Source organism: Leptidea sinapis, chromosome 15 (assembly GCF_905404315.1).
Source record: "Leptidea sinapis chromosome 15, ilLepSina1.1, whole genome shotgun sequence".
In the NCBI taxonomy this organism is placed as follows: domain Eukaryota; kingdom Metazoa; phylum Arthropoda; class Insecta; order Lepidoptera; family Pieridae; genus Leptidea; species Leptidea sinapis.
In genome coordinates this window covers 3304406-3325723 of record NC_066279.1, presented here as the reverse complement: position 1 = coordinate 3325723, position 21318 = coordinate 3304406, and the positions used below count along the sequence as shown (strand labels likewise).

General features: G+C 36.7%; 1 protein-coding gene and 1 non-coding gene across 3 annotated transcripts in view; both read left to right on the top strand.

Annotated features, from left to right (window-relative positions):
- The window catches only part of LOC126968368 (protein qui-1), a 127278-nt gene that overhangs the window by 95348 nt on the left and 10612 nt on the right, over nucleotides 1-21318 (top strand). For both annotated transcript variants that reach the window (XM_050813353.1, XM_050813352.1), the window contains 9 exons: nucleotides 830-1001; nucleotides 1623-1741; nucleotides 2292-2552; nucleotides 7425-7595; nucleotides 11753-11947; nucleotides 13686-13884; nucleotides 18516-18653; nucleotides 19291-19377; nucleotides 19771-19915. In XM_050813353.1, coding sequence (XP_050669310.1) covers nucleotides 830-1001; nucleotides 1623-1741; nucleotides 2292-2552; nucleotides 7425-7595; nucleotides 11753-11947; nucleotides 13686-13884; nucleotides 18516-18653; nucleotides 19291-19377; nucleotides 19771-19915 — 1487 coding nt within the window. The remainder of the gene's footprint in view (nucleotides 1-829; nucleotides 1002-1622; nucleotides 1742-2291; nucleotides 2553-7424; nucleotides 7596-11752; nucleotides 11948-13685; nucleotides 13885-18515; nucleotides 18654-19290; nucleotides 19378-19770; nucleotides 19916-21318) is intronic.
- Trnai-gau (transfer RNA isoleucine (anticodon GAU)) lies at nucleotides 10638-10710 on the top strand. Its single transcript has one exon. It is a non-coding gene; the product is annotated as a tRNA-Ile (tRNA).

Sequence of the window (21318 nt, the reverse complement as noted above, 5' to 3'; positions counted from 1 at the left end):
CTATATACAGGCGTTCAGACAGCATGATAATGGGGGATCAATTTTGATTTCTCAATGTTGCGGTGATATTAGGGATCTAATGCCAAGCTTGCCTGACTGTTTACGACTTGTCAATCGAAATCGGTTAAAGAAACGATAGATTCACTTTTTCTATCTTGCATCTTGTATGTATCTCCGTTAGATATGTTCGTCTCTCACGCACTAATATATTTTAGTCTGGGTGTTTTATAGTATATCTCGGGGATCCTTTAAAACTTTTAGTCTGTCTAGTCTGACTGTCTCGTCATTTCTGGATCCTGTCCAGTAGCAATAGCAAGATTTGAAATGTTCTGATTTCTTTGATCAATTAAAATTACCTCACTAAAATCTCATTTGTATGGCCGCCATGCTCAAACCAAACTAAGGCTTGCCGAATATCTGACATTCGGTCTTCTCGTCCAATCTTATATATGTGTTGATACATACTGTCTGTATTGAAATAAAATTTGAAAACAAAATTTTATGAACGATGCGGGACTCGAACCCACTACAATTGTTTAGATTTAAGAGAGCGGCATACCAAGTCAATTTCCTAATATACAAATATTAGGGTTGAGCAGGTTATCAACTGTAAAGTAGATCCTGTAGATGAAGCCACAACCCGAGAGTTCAACAAAGCACACAAAATTTTATGATACGACTCCCGAACGGTTAGCTCAGTTGGCAGAGCGGTTCGAGTCCCGCATCGTTCATAAAATTTTGTTTTCAAATTTTATTTGTGTATTAATCCTAGAAGTGAGGGTTATCTCTTTGAAAACATAACAAACTATCTGTATTGTTTGCGTGTTAGATAAAATGTTTCTGCGTCGCCCACGATTCGAGTCGCGCTGCCGTCGCGTGTTCAGACCAGCGTATCTACGTGTACAGTCTACATAGCGGATGTCTTCTGCGAACACTCGCCGCAGCCCATGATGTCGCCGCCCTAGCCATTGCTGACCAAGACCATTTCTTGTTGGCTGCAGGTAAGATTTAAATAGATAATCCCATATATATTAAATAATTTACACAATATAAGTCACGAACCTCATAAAATAAAGGTTAAAAACATGTTAAAAATTATATTTATAATCTAGACACATTATTAACACTGGGAGGCTCCTTTGCACAGGATGCCGGCTAGATTATGGTTACCACAACGGCGCCTATTTCTGCCGTGAAGCAGTAATGTGTAAACTTACTGGGCAAATGAGACTTGACATCTTATAAAACATCTTAAACGCAATAGCAGGTACCTACACTCGCCACGCGAGACTTTGAGCGGGATAGCTTCGTACAGAACCAAACAAACCAAGCGTGCAGGCACCGACTTAAACCCTATCAATAGGTAGTATGTCGTTAATATTAAAGGTATTGGGTTTACATAAGACGTGTATTAAATTGAATCCTTATTAAGTTATTTTATATGTTCAGTTTTTGAAGTCGGATTTCTTAAAAAGTAGTTTTTTCTTGCCTCAACCCTCTTATACCAGAAGGTCATAGTTCTGATATGGGAAGTTTATGATACAAACATATAATCTATAATTTAATATAATTTTTATATTTTTATTTAATAATGAAATACAACAGTGATGTATTTTTCGTAGGTGCAAATCGAGTAACGATATATTCGTTTCACACAGAAGACAACTTAACCAATTTTAGACCCACAAAACAGATGAAGAGGAAACAAACAAAATCTACAACGAACATATCATTACTGCAGGTACTGTAGAGGTCCTATTTGTAAAATTAAGGAAATATTATGGCCGTTGATGAACGTATTAGAAGTATATATAGATCTACAACGAACATATCATTACAGCAGGCACTGTAGAGGTCCTATTTAAAATTAAGGAAATATTATGGCCGTTGATGAACGTATTAGAAGTATATATAGATAGTTTACTTAGAAAGTATTTTGCATAATACTGACTGCAACTGAATATAATATTTAGTAAAGGTTTTGAAACACCTCAGCATAATTTTAGCTGTCATATTATTATTACAATTAAATGAAAGATTATTCTAAAACACACACATCTAATTTTTAAGTTTTTTGTAAGTATAGTCTGAGCAAAGTGTAAGTACGATCTGAAGATGTCAGTTTGTGACCTACGCATGTCAATAGAGCTACTGGAAATCCAAGGGCTTACAGTTCTTTCGGCCAATGGATCAGCCCAGCTCTATGGTGCTAGTACTATTGGGACAAAGACATGTAGTGATAGTTGTTACTTCGAATAATCTATAATTTATCTAATCTAATATTTCTATAGGCGGAACAAAGTGAACTAATTCCTATAAGCTGCCTGGAAGTATCTCGTGATGGTCAACTGGCTGCCAGCGGCTGTGCACGAGGTCTTGTTCGCGTGTGGCAGCTGTCAACACATCGACTACAAGCGACCCTCGGCGGTCATATGGGACACATCACATGCGTTACCTTCTCTCCAAATAATCTCATAGTGCTCAGTGGCTCAGAAGATCGGACTGTTGTCGTGTGGCAACTAGCTGATAATTCACCATCTTTGACTTACAAGGTACAAAACAGTATATTATGTCATATTTGTTTTTAATAAGTAATTAAGCGCAGTCAATGAATTTTAACCAAGTTTAGTTCTGAAGTGATTTTTCTTTTTTTTATGGAATAGGAGGACAAACGAGCGTACGGGTCACCTGGTGTTAAGTGATCACCGCCGCCTACATTCTCTTGCAATACCTGAGGAATCACAAGAGCGTTGCCGGCCTTTAAAGAAAGTGTACGCGCTTTTTTTGAAGGTACGTCTTATCGTCCCGGAAACACCGCATAAGGAAGCTCATTCCACAGCTTTGTAGCACGTGGAAGAAAGCTCCTTGAAAACCGCACTGTGGAGGACTGCCACAAATCCAGATGGTGGGTATGATATCCTAACTTGTGGCGTGTCGTGCGAAGGTGGAATTTGGCGGCAGGAATCAGGTTAAACAGCTCTTCGGAACACTCCCCGTGATAAATGCGGTAGAAGACACACAATGAAGCGACGTCTCTACGCAACGCCAAGTGATCCATCCATCTTATGTCATATTTAAAAAAATCACTAAATATACGAGTTTTGTAGAAAAGTAAATGTACGTTAATTCACTAATTTATTTTTTTTAAAGTTTACAATATGATTTAATGATTTTAATAGAACCAATATTCCCAAAATTGTAATTATCAACTTTATGCATACGTAATAACTTCCAAATAAGAACAACTAGAAATACGAGAGCTTTTGCATTTTATAGAGCTCGTCAAGACGATTTTTGCGCAGTTATTAACTGTACTTAATGATTTTTTGCCATTAGCGAGTTCTTGCAGTAAACTTACGATATGCAGATATTATTATGGACGTGAATTTGGATGGTCCCAATCCACTTGGCACATCTTGGCGCTTCTTTCACACTCGGTCATTCATGCCACAGTATAAGTAATAACAGTAGCGTATCCAGTGGTCTCCTTGAAATATATACCTACGTCTGGGCGAAGCGTTAGGGTTGGTGCATACAAAAAAATTACGGGGCGGCTCGGCGCAGCTAATTTAACTCGGAAAGCGACCAGTCTCGTCGGGGCACGGCGTGGCACACAATAGTTTTTGAATGACTTCAAAAAGGAGGAGGTTCTCAATTCGATCGCTATTTTTTTTTAAGTATGTACACCGATTACCCTGAGAATTATGATCCAATTTACGTAATTTTTCTTTAATTCGATGCGGAGTAGATGCCATTTGGTCCCATTAAAATTTTACATAGTAGTTTTCATTTTATGAAAATGAAAAAAAAAAACTACTATTATTACATTTGGTTTGGAACCGACTTCAAAGCTATCAATATGAAGCACATACAAATAATATTATTTAATAATATTAAAGGTAAAGGCTTATTAAGTTATTTTATACTTGTCAGTTTCTGAAGTCGGTTTTTTTAAACGTAGTTTTTTTAGTCTTGCCAAGATTGCTTAGCGGCCGTGTAAATCGTGTGTATGTGTGTGTATGGCCGCTCTAGTATGGAGCTAAAGTATTGTTCTACATACATACATACATAAATAACCTCTCATACCTCTTTCCCGTAGGGGTAGGCAGAGACCACTTCTTTCCACTTGCTACGGTCCTTACATACTTCTTTCGCTTCGTCCACTTTCATTATTCCTTTCATGTATGCTCTCCGGTTTAGGGTACTCTTGACCTGGCCTTTTTTCAAGACGTCCCTGATTTGATCTTGAAACGTCCGCCTAGGTCTACCCCTTCCAACACTTTCATTCACACTGGCCTTATACACTTTCTTCGTCAATCGTTCTTCATTCATTCTCTCGACATGTCCAAACCATCTCAGCATACCTTTCTCAATTTTTGTCACAGCATCTTCTTTCAGACCACAACGTTTTCTTATCTCACTATTTCTTATCCTGTCACTCAGTGTAACTCCTATGATACTTCTCAACGCTCTCATCTCAACTGCATTTATTCTGCTTTCATGTTTCTTCTGCCATACCCACCTTTCACTTCCGTACATGAGTGTTGGAACCAACACCCCCTCATGCACAGCCAAGCGAGCCTTATTAGACACCTTCTGACTGTTCATAAAGGAGTGCAAAGCTCCATTCACCATGTTTCCTGCATTCACTCTTCTTTCAATATCACTCTCATACTTTCCATCTCTTGTAAATTTAGAACCCAGATACACAATCTTATTCACCTGTTCAATTTTTTCATCTCCAATCACGATATTGCAGTCTGTCACTACCTCATCTCTTTCAAGCACCATCACTTTCGTCTTCTTTACAATCATCTTCATTCCCTTTCTACCAAAAGCTCCATTCATAGCAGTTACCATCTCTTGCAACTCCTCGGCTGAAGATGCAAGTAATACTTGGTCATCAGCATAGAGAAAACATTTGACGAGTAACTCATTCATTCTCAAACCACTGTCATTCTCTTTTAAACCTGTCAAGCAATTGTTCATGAACAGATTAAACAGCCACGGTGACGCTACACATCCCTGTCTAACACCTTTTTCGATATTAAACCATTCAGTGTATGCCCCGTTTATCCTTACACAAGCACTAGAATCTCTATAAAGAGATTGCAATGCTCGTATGAGGACACTGCTCACACCGCTCGTGGACAATGCTGACCACAATTCATTCCTCGCCACTCTATCATAGGCCTTTTGTAGATCCACGAACGCGCAATAGATCTTTATGTTTTTAACCAAAAACTTTTCGGCTATGCACCGCAAGGAAAAGACCTGATCCGTACATCCCATTCCCTTTCCAAATCCCGCTTGTGCATCCCATACTTTTTCGTCTGTTTCATTCACAACTCTTTCAATCAACACTTTTGCATACAATTTACCGACGACGCTGAGAAGGCTTATACCGCGGTAATTTCTGCAGTCTTGTCGTGACCCATTTCCCTTATACAATGGCACGATTACAGCTTTGCACCAGTCTCCTGGTACTTGCCCATTTCGCCAGCACAAATTGAAGAGGCGGTACAGCTGGCTAGCCACTATGCCCTGACCAGCCCTCAGCATCTCGACGGTAATCCTGTCATACCCAGCAGCTTTACCTAATCTCATACTTTTCAATGCTTTCACTATTTCATCCATGCTTATCTCACTTTCATTAACATTTATATTAGTTTCAATAGAAGCTGCCGGATGTTGTTCATGCACTTCCTCTCTTTCAAATAAACTTTCAAAATACTCTTTCCATCTCTTTAGCACACATTCTTCTCCTCTTATAATGTTCCCATCTTGACTCCTGATTATACTGAGCTCCGAGGTAGACGTTTTTCCTCTGGCTGTTTTGATGGATTTCCAGAAGAACTTAATGTTTGACTGGAAATCTTCAGTGAGCCTCCTATCAAAATCATCCTTTCGTTCTTCTTTCTTTCTAGACACAACTGCTTTCGCTGCTGATTTCAATCTTTTATACTTCGTTCTTGCTTCCTTTATCTCGTCATCCGTTGCCTTTTGTACTTTTTGGTTAGCTTTTGTTGCTAACCAATCCAACCAAGCTTTCTTCTTTTCCGTGCACCGCCATTTGTACCTCTTTATCCATCCACAAATTATAGTTCTTTCTTCCTTTCCTTCTTTTAGCTACCCCGCATACCTCAACAGCAACATTCACGACCCCTTTCTTAAATGTCTCCCACAAATCTTCAATCACACCTATCTCTTCTATGCCTTTAAAACTTTCTTTCAGTTTCTCTACATACTCGTCTTTCCTTTCTTTTTCTTGTAGATTTTCCACTTTTACTCTGTCCAAAACACTCGTAGGCTCAGCTTGTCGGTGTCGCCAACGTTTAAAAAGGCCGCGCATTCGGGCTATGACCAGGAAGTGGTCTGTGTCGAGGCCTACACCGCGGTATGCCCGAGCATCTAGTACTTTCTTTCTCAGTCTTTCATCTACAATTACAAAATCAATCATACTTCTAGACTCACCCTCATCTCTTGTATACAAATGGATCTTTTTGTGGTTAAACATTGTGTTGGCCACGCAAAGATTCCATTCCAAGCATACTTCAAGCAGGCTTTTCCCATTTTCATTCACTCTCTCGTCCCCAAACGTACCCAGAACTCCTTCATACCCATCACGCTTTACTCCAACCCACCCATTGAAATCCCCTAACATCACGATCCGTTCATTTTCTCCGCATTTATTCAAGACCTCTCTCGTACTGTCCCAAAATTCCTCTCTCTCTTTTTTGGCTTTTAATGACTCACCTCCGCACAGATCCGTCGGTGCATAGACCCCAAGGATAAACAAGCGAGTGAGTCCGACTTTTAACCTAATCCAGAGGAGTCTTGGGCTAACACATTCATGCTCTATCACACATTCTACTATTCGAGCGGAAAGAATCACACCAACTCCCTGACAGCCTCGACTGGTTTGGGGGACTCCGGACCAGTATGCCGTGTAGGGACCATGAACCGTGGTATCACATCCTTTCCTCTTCGTTTCATTCACGCACAGTATTGTTCTATTACTATATTTTTCTCATGCTCACCTCATAGAGGACAGTAAGATAATAACAGACACTTTACAGTAAAATTTACATTAAATACTCATTTGTATTATTCCCGAGTCTTTCTGAATGAACATATATTTCCGTAGCAGAATCATTTATCAGAGTTTTAATTTCAGTGATATTTACCTAATAGTTGTTCAGCAGCACTGCACGAAACAAGCGCTTGTCTGGTTTCGACTCATGCGGAATTAACTCCAAACAAATAATATGTGCAACCTGGTTTCATCCGGTAATAACCATATACATTTTAAAACCAGCAAGCCTTGACTGATTGTTTGTAGCGTGCCAAAGCTCTTAAATTCCCTTTGTTGCCCTGCCCTGAGATATTCCAAGTACGCAGTTTCAAAGTATCTATATCTGCAGGGTCATACGGCAGCTCTGGTTTGTGTTGTGATGATGTCAGACGGCCGCCGGGCGATGTCAGGAGACCGTGCTCGTAACGTCCACGTGTGGTTGGCTGATTCAGGGATCGTGCTTCATACCACCAACTGTCCTACCACTATGCTAGATGTAACCCTCAATATGAAGTATGTGGTAAGTATTTTATAAACACTTTAGCTATCTGGAGGTGTGGCGTTCTTCCACAGTGCGGTTTTCATGGAACTTTTTCCACGTAAAACCAAGATGGAATGAGCTTCCTTGTGCGATATTTTCAGGATGATACGACAAAGATACCTTTAAAAAAAACGATTTTTAAGGGGACAAAAGCACTCCTGATCACACCTGAACACAGAGGAATCATCCTCTGGTGTTTCAAGAGAATACGCATAAAAGACCCGTACGCTCGTTTGTCCTCTCTTCCGTAAAAAAACTGCCTATACAATACAATGTGTATTTTTTTTAAACATATTGTTTCGTATTCTTAAGAAGACCCTAAGATGAAGTTTCAACTGGATTTGCCATGAGCGTACAACCGAATGGGACAAACAATCCAATAACTCGAACCAATTAAAAAGCGGCCAAGTGCGAGTCGGACTCGCCCATGAAGGGGTCCGTAGCAGCAAGTATCTATAAAAGCTATATCGAAAGGAAAATTATTTAAATGAAAAAGGCAACAAATCTTTGCTCAAACTCATACAGTGCAAATGAGCTCTCATCATTTATACGTATTAAAAAAACTACTTACTAGATCTTTTTAGTTTTATCATTCTCTTGTTGTAGAAGTTACAGGGGGGACACATATTTTACCACTTTGGAAGTGTCTCTCGCGGAATCTATTCAGTTTAGAAAAAAATTATATTAGAAACCTCAATATCATTTTTGAAGATCTAATAACCCACACGAATTTTCATGAAAAAAAATTTTGAGTTTCAGTTCTAAGTATAGGGAACCCCCAAAGTTTATTGATGATTTTTTTTCTATTTTTGTGTGAAAATGTTATTGCGGTTCACAGAATACTATACTATCTACTTAACAAGTTTCAACAGTATAGTTCTTATAGTTTTGGAAAAAAGTGGCTATTACATTACACGGACAGACAGACAGACATGACAAATCCATAAGGTTTCCGTTTTTTGCCATTTGGCTACAGAACCCTAAAAAGCAGTAGAGATTGGTGGAAACGCTTGGCCTTTATACCAAAAATGATTTTCGAAGGACCTCACTATTAATTAGGTTGAATAAAATACGAATTAAGTATAGCGATAATAATAAAGATTTTACACATTATTTCTAATGTTGTGAAATTATTTCTTAATACATGATAAAGAATTCCATAGCAAGAAAGAATGCTCAAAATGTTATTCTTAATCTACCAATCGTTTTATAAAAAATCCTGTAATACGAGCCATCTGTCTTCTAAACTCTGTACTTGAGGTAGCACCACAGTGTGATCTATTTGCCAGCTCGATGGAATGTTTGGTCAAAGAATTAAGAAAAGATTTGAGAGTTTGATGCTTGTATGCTCTATAAAATAAGATAACTAGTTTATAATTTTCATTGTTTGTTTTTTCTTTAGTATAATATCTTTGTAACGCTTTATATTTAATCTGTAATGTTACATTGTATCTTTGATAAATAAATAAATCAAATAATATTTAAACTAAAATGGGACTGTTCAGTACGGCTCTTGCTTCTTAATTTACGTGAAATGAATCTATATTTTAAGTTATTTCTAAGTTATTTAACAGGAAACGGAGGCAACCAAAAAAAATGCAGTGTATTAAGTTGCATTCAAGTCTTATTATAATCCTCAATCTAAGAGTAATTCATCCAATATTTCTTTAATAATAAATGTGCATATTTTAAATCGTCTTAAAGTACACGACTGATTCAAAGTACATTTAAAATTTTTGTCACAACCTACTAGCTTAATCAGCTGTTTACGTAATGCCCTAGCATTTTAAACTTTTTAAACATCGAAGTCATGCTGTGACAAAATAAGCCCGTCAATTGCTATTTGCCTTTTAATTAAAAATTAGCTTTTAATTAGTTTTGTATGTTACTTTGTGTATATAATAACCTAACCAATCTTGATCAATCCTAACCAAACATTACAACTTCATCAATATTTACTTTAACGAAATGACCGGCCATCTAGTTAAACGTTACACAAAATGGCTTGGCTGGTTGGTTTTTAGCCACTTCGTTAAATGCTAGAATCCAACTAACGAGCTTGCCATCCAATTGTCTGGCCGATTTAACCAAATGACTGAGATATAATGAACATAATGCTTAGCAATCATGTACATAGTTTCACTGGTTTCTGGTCGGATAACGTACTCTACGAGACAAATATTCGAAACGGATTCGAGGCAATTTTATTGTTATATCTGTTGCGGTTCATGTTATTCCAATGAATTTGTATTTTTGAAGCCTCAGCTTTCTGAGATATTATACGATTAATTCTTATAAGATAATTCTAATATTATATAGTAAATTTTAAATAGTGCTAAGGAAAAATTTAACTGCATTTTCAATTTCTAGTATTAAACAATTCTAAACTGAAATTATTCAGTATATTAATTAACTTTGAAGTTCGAGTTATTCTACATAGTCTTCGGTAAATTAATTTTAGGTTGACTAAGATGTTCGAAATATATTTACAATCAAAAAGAAACACTCTTAGAGTTGTTCGTCTGTAAAAATCAAATAAGATAGACAAAAATAAATAGCTACTAAGTTAATACATACTAAAAGTCACCCATAACTTGTAAATCGTCCATAATTCATATATTTTTTTAATGATATAATGTTACCTTTTAATGCTAAAATGTTGAGTCATATATTATTCATCAAAAGAATATTATCTCTTTTAGCTTCCTACATTTTTTCTATTTTACTATGCTTACCGCTAGTTGCAGAAAGCATCCTTAAAGTTAATGTTTCATTAAATATAATACCGTCACTCGCTTTTTCATTTTGACAGTCAAAAATAGCATGTGATATAATGAAACATTACACAAATAAAATTTGAAAACAAAATTTTATGAACGATGCGGGACTCGAACCCATGACCTCTGGCGTTCGGTGCCAGTGCTCTGCCAACTGAGCTTACCGTTCGAGTGACATATCGTCATAAGATCTTGCATGCTTTGTTCAACTCTTAGGCTGTGGCTCCATCTACAGGAACTACTCGAACGGTTAGCTGAGTTGGCAGAGCACTGGCACGATACGCCAGAGGTCGTGGGTTCAAGTCCCACATCGTTCAAAAAATTTTGTTTTTAAATTTTATTTGTGTATTAATCCTAAAAGTGAGGATTATCACTTTAAAAACATAATAAAATGATACATTTACTTTAACGATGCTTTCTGCAACTAGCGGTTAAACTTATACGGTAGTATAAGTTATTATAACCGCTCGTGGACACGAGACAAATAATATTCTTAATAAGGGATCTAAATCACCTATTCGCGTCACGTACGTTATTCATGTAATTGTAACAGCTCTGACTGCCTATAGTTGATTTTGATGAAATTTAGAATCGACAGAGAGTACTTATATCGATGGCCTGAGGTGGGGGAGAATTACATTTTCGCCTGACCGCTAGTAGAAGAAACCATCCTTAAAGTTAATGTTTCATTATATCACATGCTATCTTTGACTGTAAAAATGAAAAAGAGAGTGACGGTATTATATTTAATGAAACATTAACTTTAAGAATGCTTTCTGCAACAAGCGGTAAGTTATTAAGTTCTTAAAATGAATTTATAGAGCGCAAAAAAGAATAATGTGGTAGATGAGATAGATTCTACCTTACTTGACTGCGCGCTTTGATGTGTCACTCGGTGATAGTGATTTAACTGAGTCCTGAATGGTTTAAGTAACACTTCCATGAGTGATAGTTTAGGTATTTTCTTCGTACCACGTATTCCTATTCCTACATAAAACGTGCCCATACACAACGAGACGACGAGTAGCTGAATGCGACCAAAATTAAAATGTATCGGCGACCATTAGTCGCTACTTAACACGCAACGTCCACGCAATGCCTGGAACACTAAACAACCTTAACTCAAGCATGCTGTTATATATTATACTATTTTCAACAAAACAATTGTACGACGAGCCTGCTTATTCAAATGTAGATTCCATAGCGAGCCGCGTCGATACGCTATCAGGATAATTGTCGGAATTGAATACACACGCTCGTAGAGGTAGCGCCTAATTGAATAAAGTTTATTTGTCTTTGACTTTGACCAACATACTTCCTGATCTGTTGGACTTACATTCTCAATTTTCTGATTGTCAGGCTGTATCTGAGGGTGACAATTCGGTTCGTATATGGGCACTCGCCGACGGCGACAGTGGTGATGAAAAGCGAGCAGTATCTCATGCAGAGAGGATCACCTGCTTTGCCTTGACAGCTGATTCCCAACACGTCATTACTGGTTCCATGGATATGTCACTTAAGGTCTGGAAACTGGATGGCGGGAAACTTTCACAGGTAATTATTGGTAGATGGGAATTAATATAATACGTAAATGAGCTGAAACTAAATCAATAAATAGAAGCTGAAGAATTATTATCGGTATCCAAATATAATTAAAATGTATTGACACAGATGTCAGCCTGTTGTATCTAAAAGATTAACACAACTTTAGTAGTTCATCTGCTCTTCTGACCCGAATAACTATCGTCCTGTGTCAGCTTTGCCGACCCTTAGTAAAATTTTTTAAAAAATAATTTTAAGCCAAATGCTTACTTACTTTAACTCTCGTAAGTTACTTTATTTGAAATAATTTGGCTTTACTAGGGGACGTTCAACAACGGATGCAGGTGTTGAGCTAATCAAGATTTTTTTTGATGCCTGGGAGGAATCGCAGAATGCACTTGGCATCTTCTGAGATTTATCTAAGGCTATATCACTATAGCATAAAAGGAACTGCGCTCGATCTTCTGACTTCATATCTAAACAATAGAATTCAGAAGGTCAACGTAAATGGCGGGAGATCTCCTGGGACTCCTCTCTGTACCACAAGGGTCTATTCTTGGACCGTTCCTCTTCCTTATCTATATAAATGATCTTCCTAATCTTATACTGACACTTCACTGAATTTCAAAGTATTTAAAGTGTACAGAAACCAAGCTATGTATGACGAAGTGAACGATATTCTATCTAACATCGTGTACTGGTTACGCGGTAATAACCTATAGTTAAATAGCAAGAAAACTAAATATATTAAATTTACCGTACCAAAATATGTTAAAAATGTAAATGCGAATGTTTTGTTAAATGGAGAGTTAAACACCAGGAACAGACATAAACTTATAATGCCAAATACTCGGCTAAGTCGAGTGAGTAAGTCTTTTGTGGGGCTCTAAAAGCATATACATATATGCTTTTAGAGCAAGATCCCAGAAAATGTTCAAAACACAAGTCTTACGTTATTCAAAAGAATTGTTAAAAAACGTTTGTGTGGTAATGGTTACTATAACATAAATGACTTTCTTAATGATACCACAGATTGAGAATGGAGTGACCTTCCTCAGCCTATTAAATAATAAGTTTAATTGTACAATATTACTTTGTAAACATATTTTTTCGATGAAAAAAAAAGCCCGCTGTTTGTTGCGCCCATTTTTCTCAGGTCTGAGGCATTCATTTTGCAATGGCTGATAGTTTTTGACTTTCAATAAGTGATGGATGTTGTATCCTAATTTGAATAAAAATATTTGAATTTGAATTTTGTATTTGAATTTAATAATCCTTTCATCGTAATATATTATTAGCAGTGGGAGGCTCCTTTGCACAGGATACCGGCTTGATTATGGGTACCACAACGGCGCCTATTTCGTCCGTGACGCAGTAATGTGTAAACATTAATGTGTTTCGGTCTGAAGGCGGCCGTAGCTAGTGAAATTACTGGGCAAATTAAACTTTACATCTTATGTCTCAAGATGACGAGCGCAATTGTAGTGCCACTCAGAATTTTTGGGCTTTTCAAGAAAAGAAAGAAAGAAAGCGGCACTACATTGTAATGGGTAGGGCATATCAATTACCATCAGCTGAACGTCCTTCTCGTCCCTTATTTTTATTTAAAAAAAGACAGATATGTATGTAAACTAAACGATAAACAAGTTCATCAGATTCTTTTGGAATACATTGTTTAAATAATTATGTGTGCTCGTAAAATAATATCAGGTGTAGAAAATTTGTAAACGCAGAACTGTTCTTTCACTAGGTACTCGTGGGTCACTCAGACATAGTGACGTGCGTTGCTGTATCGATAACGAACAAGACTCAAGTTGTCTCTGGCTCTTGGGATTGCAACTTGATCGTATGGGACATCAACACCGGTTCTGATCTCCATTTGCTGAGTGGACATTTGGGCAAGGTCACCTGTGTTAAGGTGACTGGCGATGGGTCTATAGCTGTCTCTGGTAAGATCATATTTTAAATTAATTTATTGATATTTTAAACAAGAGATTGTCCTATTCGTTTCGAAACCATTAATCGGATTGTGATGAATTTTGAAAGAGTGGTATGGAGACGCCCGTTATGTTTCCTGGCCGAAAAAATCTAAATATTATAAATGAAACTTTATCGCTCGTGACATTGCAGCTCATGCTGGGTGCACTTAGTTTTAAATATTAAGACTAAATAATATGTTTATAAGAACAAGAAAGACGTGTTGAAAAAAGCCCAGGTCAAGAATACACTAAACCGAAGAGCATGTATGAAAGGAATAAGGAAAGTGGACGAAGTGAAACAAGTATGTAAGGATCGTAGCAAGTGGATCGAAGTGGTCTCTGCCTACCCCTAGAGGAAAGAGGCGTGATTTTATGTATCTATGTAAGAACAAGAAGTACTACCAGTGGGAGGCTCCTTTGCACAGGATTCCGGCTAGATTATGGGTACCACAACGGCGGCGCCTATTTCTGCCGTGAAGCAGCTTTCTCCCTCGTACTACTAAGCTGTGTAATGAGCTTCCTTGTGCGGTGTTTCCGGGACGATACGACATGGGTACCTTCAAAAAAAACGCGTACACGGCAACGCACTAGTGATTCCTCTGGTGCTGCAAGAGAAATTGGGCGGCTATTCCATAAAAAAAAGCAGTAATGTGTAAGAATTACTGTGTTTCGGTCTGAAGCTCGCCGTAGCTAGTGAAATTACTGGGCAAATGAGACTTGACAGGTGATGAGCGCAGTTGTAGTGCCGTTCAAAATGTTTGGGGATTTTCAAGAAAACTAAGCGGCACTGCATTGTAATGGGCAGGGCGTCAATTATTTATTTATTGCTCCAACAGGGTGAACACCAATACAATTCCTTAAGAACTAACACAGATATAACAATTTAAGTGGCACCCCAATTACCATTAGCTGAACGTCCTGCTCGTGTCGCCCCTTATTTTCATTAAAAAAAAGTACTGTGTTATAACAACCGACGCACTAATATTACACAATATATATGTACTATAATTTATAATATCACTAATAAACCGTTCTCGCAACGATCTCTACAATCAATTCAATTTGGCGATTCCAATTTTGCGAACTAATTAATATAGTCATGTTAATTAGTTCACAATTTACTTTAATTAACCATTGATACATGCAATGCGATACGTTGGTATTATAATAAACATATTATGTATACTAATATTATAAAGAGGAAAGATTTTATTGTTTGTTTGTTTCTATTGAATAGGCTCCGCAACAACTGAACCGATTTGAATAATTCTTTCACTGTTGGGAAGCTACATTATCCCCGGTTGAAATAGGGTACATAACATTTTCAAAAAAATTAGTGATCCCTACTGAAAATCCAATAATGTAACAAACGGTGTAAAAATATGTACGTGAACGCCGCGGCCGTCGCGGGGTATCAGCAATTCTTAATATATATAAATTACGAATCACGTTGTTTGTCCGCGATGGACTCCTAAACTAATGAACAGATTTTAATGGGGTGCATTTTAGTCCAGCTTGAGAGATAGGATAGTTTTTATTTCGATTTGGGACCCATAATTAATTTTTATTTCTAATATTTATGTTTTGTATGAACATTTATTCAAGTAGGCGTTACTTTGCGGAAATCCATAATTATCCAAATGATTTGAGTTTTCTTGAGTGTTAATTCCGCCAATATCACACGGCACGAGACTTTAAGTCTCGTGCTAGATTTTGGCGAGTCAACACGTCCTGAGGATGCCTCGTGTGGAGGCGAAACACTTGTCGAATTGTTTGAAGACAAATATTGGCAGAATTAACACTAAAGTAAACTCAAATCATTTGGATTGTATGAACATATTTTCTGTGAGAGAATTTATTGACGCACGTTTTGACAGTTCTGCTGTGAAACAATTTCATTATGACAACAAGGAGCATGTTACGAAATAATTCTTGATATTATGAAAAATTATTGACAAATTCATAAAAAAAGCAGTATCTTATTTATTATGTACAGAACAACGTCTGTCGGGTCAGCTAGTTAGTATATAGTTCACCAGAATAATCATACTTATATAATGAAACCTGGGGAAGTTTGTATAGTTAAATGTCTCAATTATGTACGATATCAGCAGATATGGATGGAATTTTGTACACGGGCAGCATAATACTTACATGGCCTGGTATAACACAATAATTAAACATTTACATGCTAAATGTTCGCACACAAAATTATATTCAGCGCATATCTGAACGATGCCAAAGTTCCCAATATGAAAAGTCGTAGGCGCATGCATTTTGCAGTTTTACTCTTTCGAGTTGTAAAATATTATATTCCTCCTTACCTAATATAAAACTGTCTTGGCTAGGGGATAGAAACAGGGCCTAAACATCATACAGCTCCCTTTAGAGGTAGCTTTCATTATAGCGCGAACAAATGTTTGAACAAATTGCCTCCACCATCGAGTGAGCTCATTACAATTTCAAACTTTCGAGTGAAAAAAATGAAGAAATACGTAATGAAGAGTCACATTTGCCAGATCTGTTTGCGTAAAAATAATAGGCATTAACAGTACTAGGTTGGAGTTTTTCTTTGGTTTATGATATAATATTATTTTGATATTAATATATATAATTGCCTAATAATTTATTACTTAGCACCGCGACTAGAAATCAGTGCTGTGACCAATTGTCACAGGTAACCTGATTAGCATCCCTTTTGATACACACTGCCATACAGCTGCTAGATAATATCTTGGGAAACTTCTTTATTCTTTATGTTCTAGGTTAGTTTTAGTTATAATTTTTCTTTTTTATTCTTATTTTGGTAGCAATGTTATATTTCATGTGTGTGTCATAGATATTATTATTATATTATTAATAACAAAATTATATCTGACGACTGTATGTAATTTAGCGCAAACAAATTCCTGGGCAAAAGCTTTAGTCAAGTCATCGCTCTTTTTTTTTGCATTTCAAATTTCCGTAATGCTTATTGAAACGGTTTTCCATAATTACCTATATTATGCGCACCTACCTACAGTTTAAGAATCGAGAGAAATGTAAAATAATTTTTCATTTCTCATACTCGGAAAGTAATGTTGTTTTGATCTGATTATTGGAAGGAAAATGCTGCTTCCCTCCTCCCTCATACAGAGGGAAAAACTCATACAAATTACTTCCCACCTAAGGGCCGGAATGAACTTTAAAAATTCTAAGTAAAGAGTTCTAAGTAAATAAGAACTAATTAAAAAAAATGTTGCGGCCACGTGACTTTCTAAACAGCCAGTGTGATCTTAGCGCAAACTTCTTTCAGCGGAATAAACTGCAACAATTACGCGGTAAGTTCCATATTTGAAATTTAAAAAGTCGACATAAATTTGCGGGATACTAATCTGTGCTTAGATAAACAAATATTTTTATTTTCCTCATATTCGAAATGAAAAATAGAGTATTAAACTCGGGTAAAAGTATCAATTCCTACTCGGACTATAGCCGACCTCGCTGCGCTCGAGCGTCTAAATACCTCGGGAATTGATTATTTCGACCCTTGGTTAACAATCTACTATTCTTTGATTAACGCAAGTACATTTAAATAAAACACTTTTAAATGATTCCCCTGATGTCCCCCTGAAAACGAGATCTGGAAAGGTCTTGAAACGTCGGGTTAACTAAAATAATAATAAAAATGTAACTTTGTTCTTATGATAAAAAGAGACGAGACCAGCAGGACGTTCAGCTGATCGTAATTGATACAACCAGCCCATTACAATGCAGTGCCGCTAAGGATTCTTGAAAAACCCAAAAATTCTGAGCGGCACTACAACTCGTCACCTTGAGGCATAATATATTAAGTCTCATTTGCCCAGTAATATCACTAGCTACGGCGCCTTGAAACACAGTAATGTTTGTAAATTACTGCTTCACGGCAGAAACCGGCGCCGTTGTGGTTCCCAAAATCTAGCCGGCATCCTGTGCAAAGGTGCCTCCCACTGGTAGTTGGCCAACTTTTACGCAAAAATGTAATGTAAATACAAAGTTACAATTACACGCGTTCTAATCTTTTAAATGTGTTTTATTTATATGTAAAAGAAATCTACAACATAAAGAATAAGATAAAACAACAAAAGCAGAATAAATATTAGGGAACTGAGAAAAAGGGACGAATGCTTATTCGACAGGCAATCTTGTCATTTCATATACAATCCCAACATTTTGTTGGCACAATAAAAATGAAAGGTTTTATTTCAATTGCTGTTGATTCTTATGTTACGATTTCATTGTTTGTCTAAAAAAACAATGATGGGCGATTTTATTATCAAAAATTTTGCAGTAGTACTATACAGCGTGGCGTTACAATGGTGGTATTAAATACAAACATACAAAATAAATTCCAAAGGTAAAAAAATCACCCAAATAAATAGAATTTATGCACATTTCGTCGTCAACATTACTCCTTTTTTTGTTTTTTTCATATTATGTGCTTCATAGAACAATATTTTTGTTTAAAACTTTAAAGACAAATTTCGTTTATTGTGGTATGGAATCTTAATAAATTTATGATACTCACCAAATGATGTAATGAAAGAAAACTGTCTCCTATAGTTGGAATATTTATTCAGGTGCCGAGGACAAAACCTTAATAATATGGGAGACAAAGCGAGGACTGGCACTGACGTCTCTAGCTCTGCATGTGCCATTACTCGGCTTTCAGATAACGAGTGACTGTGCGAGAATTGTCGTGCATTTGCTGGATCGAGGTATGAAATTACACTGTTTTAGCTCAAGCTTTTGATCTCACTGTCTCTTTACTATGGTTAAATTTACTATATATACCTTTATATCCAAAATTGGACGTAGTTCCTGAAAAATTTTCCAAGCCACAATCATCACATTTTATGGAATTCGTGTTAAAAGTATAATAAATTTTAGTGTATTCCATACATGAGGGTTGGATTACTAAGTCATGATCTCATTTATAGAGTGACAGTAGGGCTGCCAATTTTTGTCACTCTGTTAATATGATTCACATGACCAGTATTGTGTTCTTAACTAAATTTCGTAATGATTATGGCTTGGAACGTTTTTCTTGAATTACGTCCAATTATATGAAGCAAATTTTTGTATAAATATTAATTTGTTTACGCTGTCAAATAGTCATTGCGAAATTCTATCATTATATCATTAAGTGTTATTAATTTAGTGAAACTTTAATATTGTTGTTTGATCATTTTTTTTCTTTCATCTATGTATCATATTTTGATTTTGATTGAACAGCATACATTTGCATGAGAAAACAACTTTTCAAAAAGTATTAGTATTAAAAATGGGGTTATCATAAATTATTGTATAAGCTCACAAGAGGACAAAGACATAATTTTTTTTTTATTGAAACAGGGTGCCTTCCCATAATATGTTTGCACAACACACCTGCTACTTACGTCAAGATTCCGACGTTCGCCGCGCCCACAAAAGACGTCGATGGTATGTACATACAAACAAAGAGGATGTAAATACTACGTAATAAGACTGCCTAAGTTAAGAATTTTGAAATAGTAATTACAATTGGGTGACGAAGTATAATCCGGCTGAGTTTGAAAGCGAACAGTGTCCGTTTTTTACAAGATTATAGCCGTCATCTGTCAATATATCTATGTCTGCATGTTTCATACAATCCAGTGAATCACTTTTTTCTTAGAGAATTTCACTAGGCTGCATACAAATGATACCAATATAGATTTCTATGGATAAGTTCTAGAAACTTGTCTTCTGTTTTTCCTTCTCCTGCTATGCTGGTTACTACAACAAAACTTTTCCATTTAAATTATTCACAAGCTTCAGAGTTCTATTAATGAACGAATTTGTGTATGATCCTAGAACTGCGGCCTCTAGCTCCAAAGCGACCGATGCGAAGGTTGTTGAAGAAGGAAGTCTCCCTGGACACATACACGTGGCAGAAGAAGTACGCACATCTGACTTCCGCAGCTATGATGGCGCAGGTCGATGAGCGGTTGAAGAGAAGGTAGTATACTTAATAATTAGAAACTATAATAAATTCAATAAAATGAAGAACTAAGAACGGTATACTGGGACTTAACCTTATGCCTGATAGTGGATGAGGCAATCACCATTCCGCACCCAGTTTTGGGTTTTTTAGTTGGAAGACGTATTTTTTTATGGAAGAGAGGACAAACGAGCGTACGGATAACCTGATTTTAGGTAATAACCGCCGCCCACATAACTTACAACACCAGAAGAATCACAGTAGCGTTGCCGGCCTTTTAAAAAGTGTACGCGCTTTTTTTGAAGGTACCCATGTCGAATTATTTTGGTAACACCATCCAAGGAAGCTCATTCCATGGCTCGGTCGTATGTGAAAGAAAGGTCCTTGAATACCGCACTGTGAAGAACAGATAGTGGGGATGGTATCCTAATTTGTGGCGTGCCGTGCGAAGGTGGAATTCGGCAAAAATCAGGTGAAACAGATCAAATTCAAATTCAAAAACACTTTATTCATTTAGGTCACGGAAATGACACTTATGAATGTCAAAAAAAAAAATTGTTTCTTATTGAATTTACCGCTACTTCATAAAGCGTTGAGCCAATGAGAAGAAGTAGCAAGAAACTCATTGCCAATCTTTTAAGTCAAGATTAACATTTTAATTGTTTTACAAATCATTTCAATTACAATATATGCAAAGTGACGCAACAAAAATACTTAAATGTCAAAAACTGAAAGGCTTACAGTAAGTCAAAAAAATGTTATGTGTTTTAATTATGTGAGCATATCATTAAATAAAATATATAATAATTTTAACTTTAAAGGAAATAATAATAATAAAAACACATCAAGCAGACATCCCGGTAACAAGATCATCCAGCCACCAGATCTTCAGAACACTCCCCGTGATAAATGCGGTAGAAAACATACATTTATTGTATCGACGTCCCTACGCAATGCTGATACGTCCGATTCATCTCATAACTTTTTATAATAACAGAAATATTATTGGCCTGATATCTTCCGCATTCACTACAATTGATTCAGATTATTACTCCCTCATTCTTTAAATATTTTTTGTTTCATCTCTTAACATAGTTTATTCATCAACGTATTTTATCATCACGTTCAGCTGATGGTAATTGATACGCCCTCCCCATTTCAATACAGTGTCGCTCAGGACTCTTGAAAAACCCAAAAATTCTGAACGGCACTAAGATTGCGCTCGTCACCTTGAGATGTAAGATGTTAAGTTTCATTTGCCCAGTTCACTAGCTACAGCGCCCTTCAGACCGAAACACAGTAATGTTTACACACGGCAGAAATAGGCGCCGTTGTGTTACCCATAATCTAGCCGGCGTTCAAAGGAGCCTCCCACTGGTATTTCATTCAATCGCACAGTGATTCAATGGCATGCTACGAAG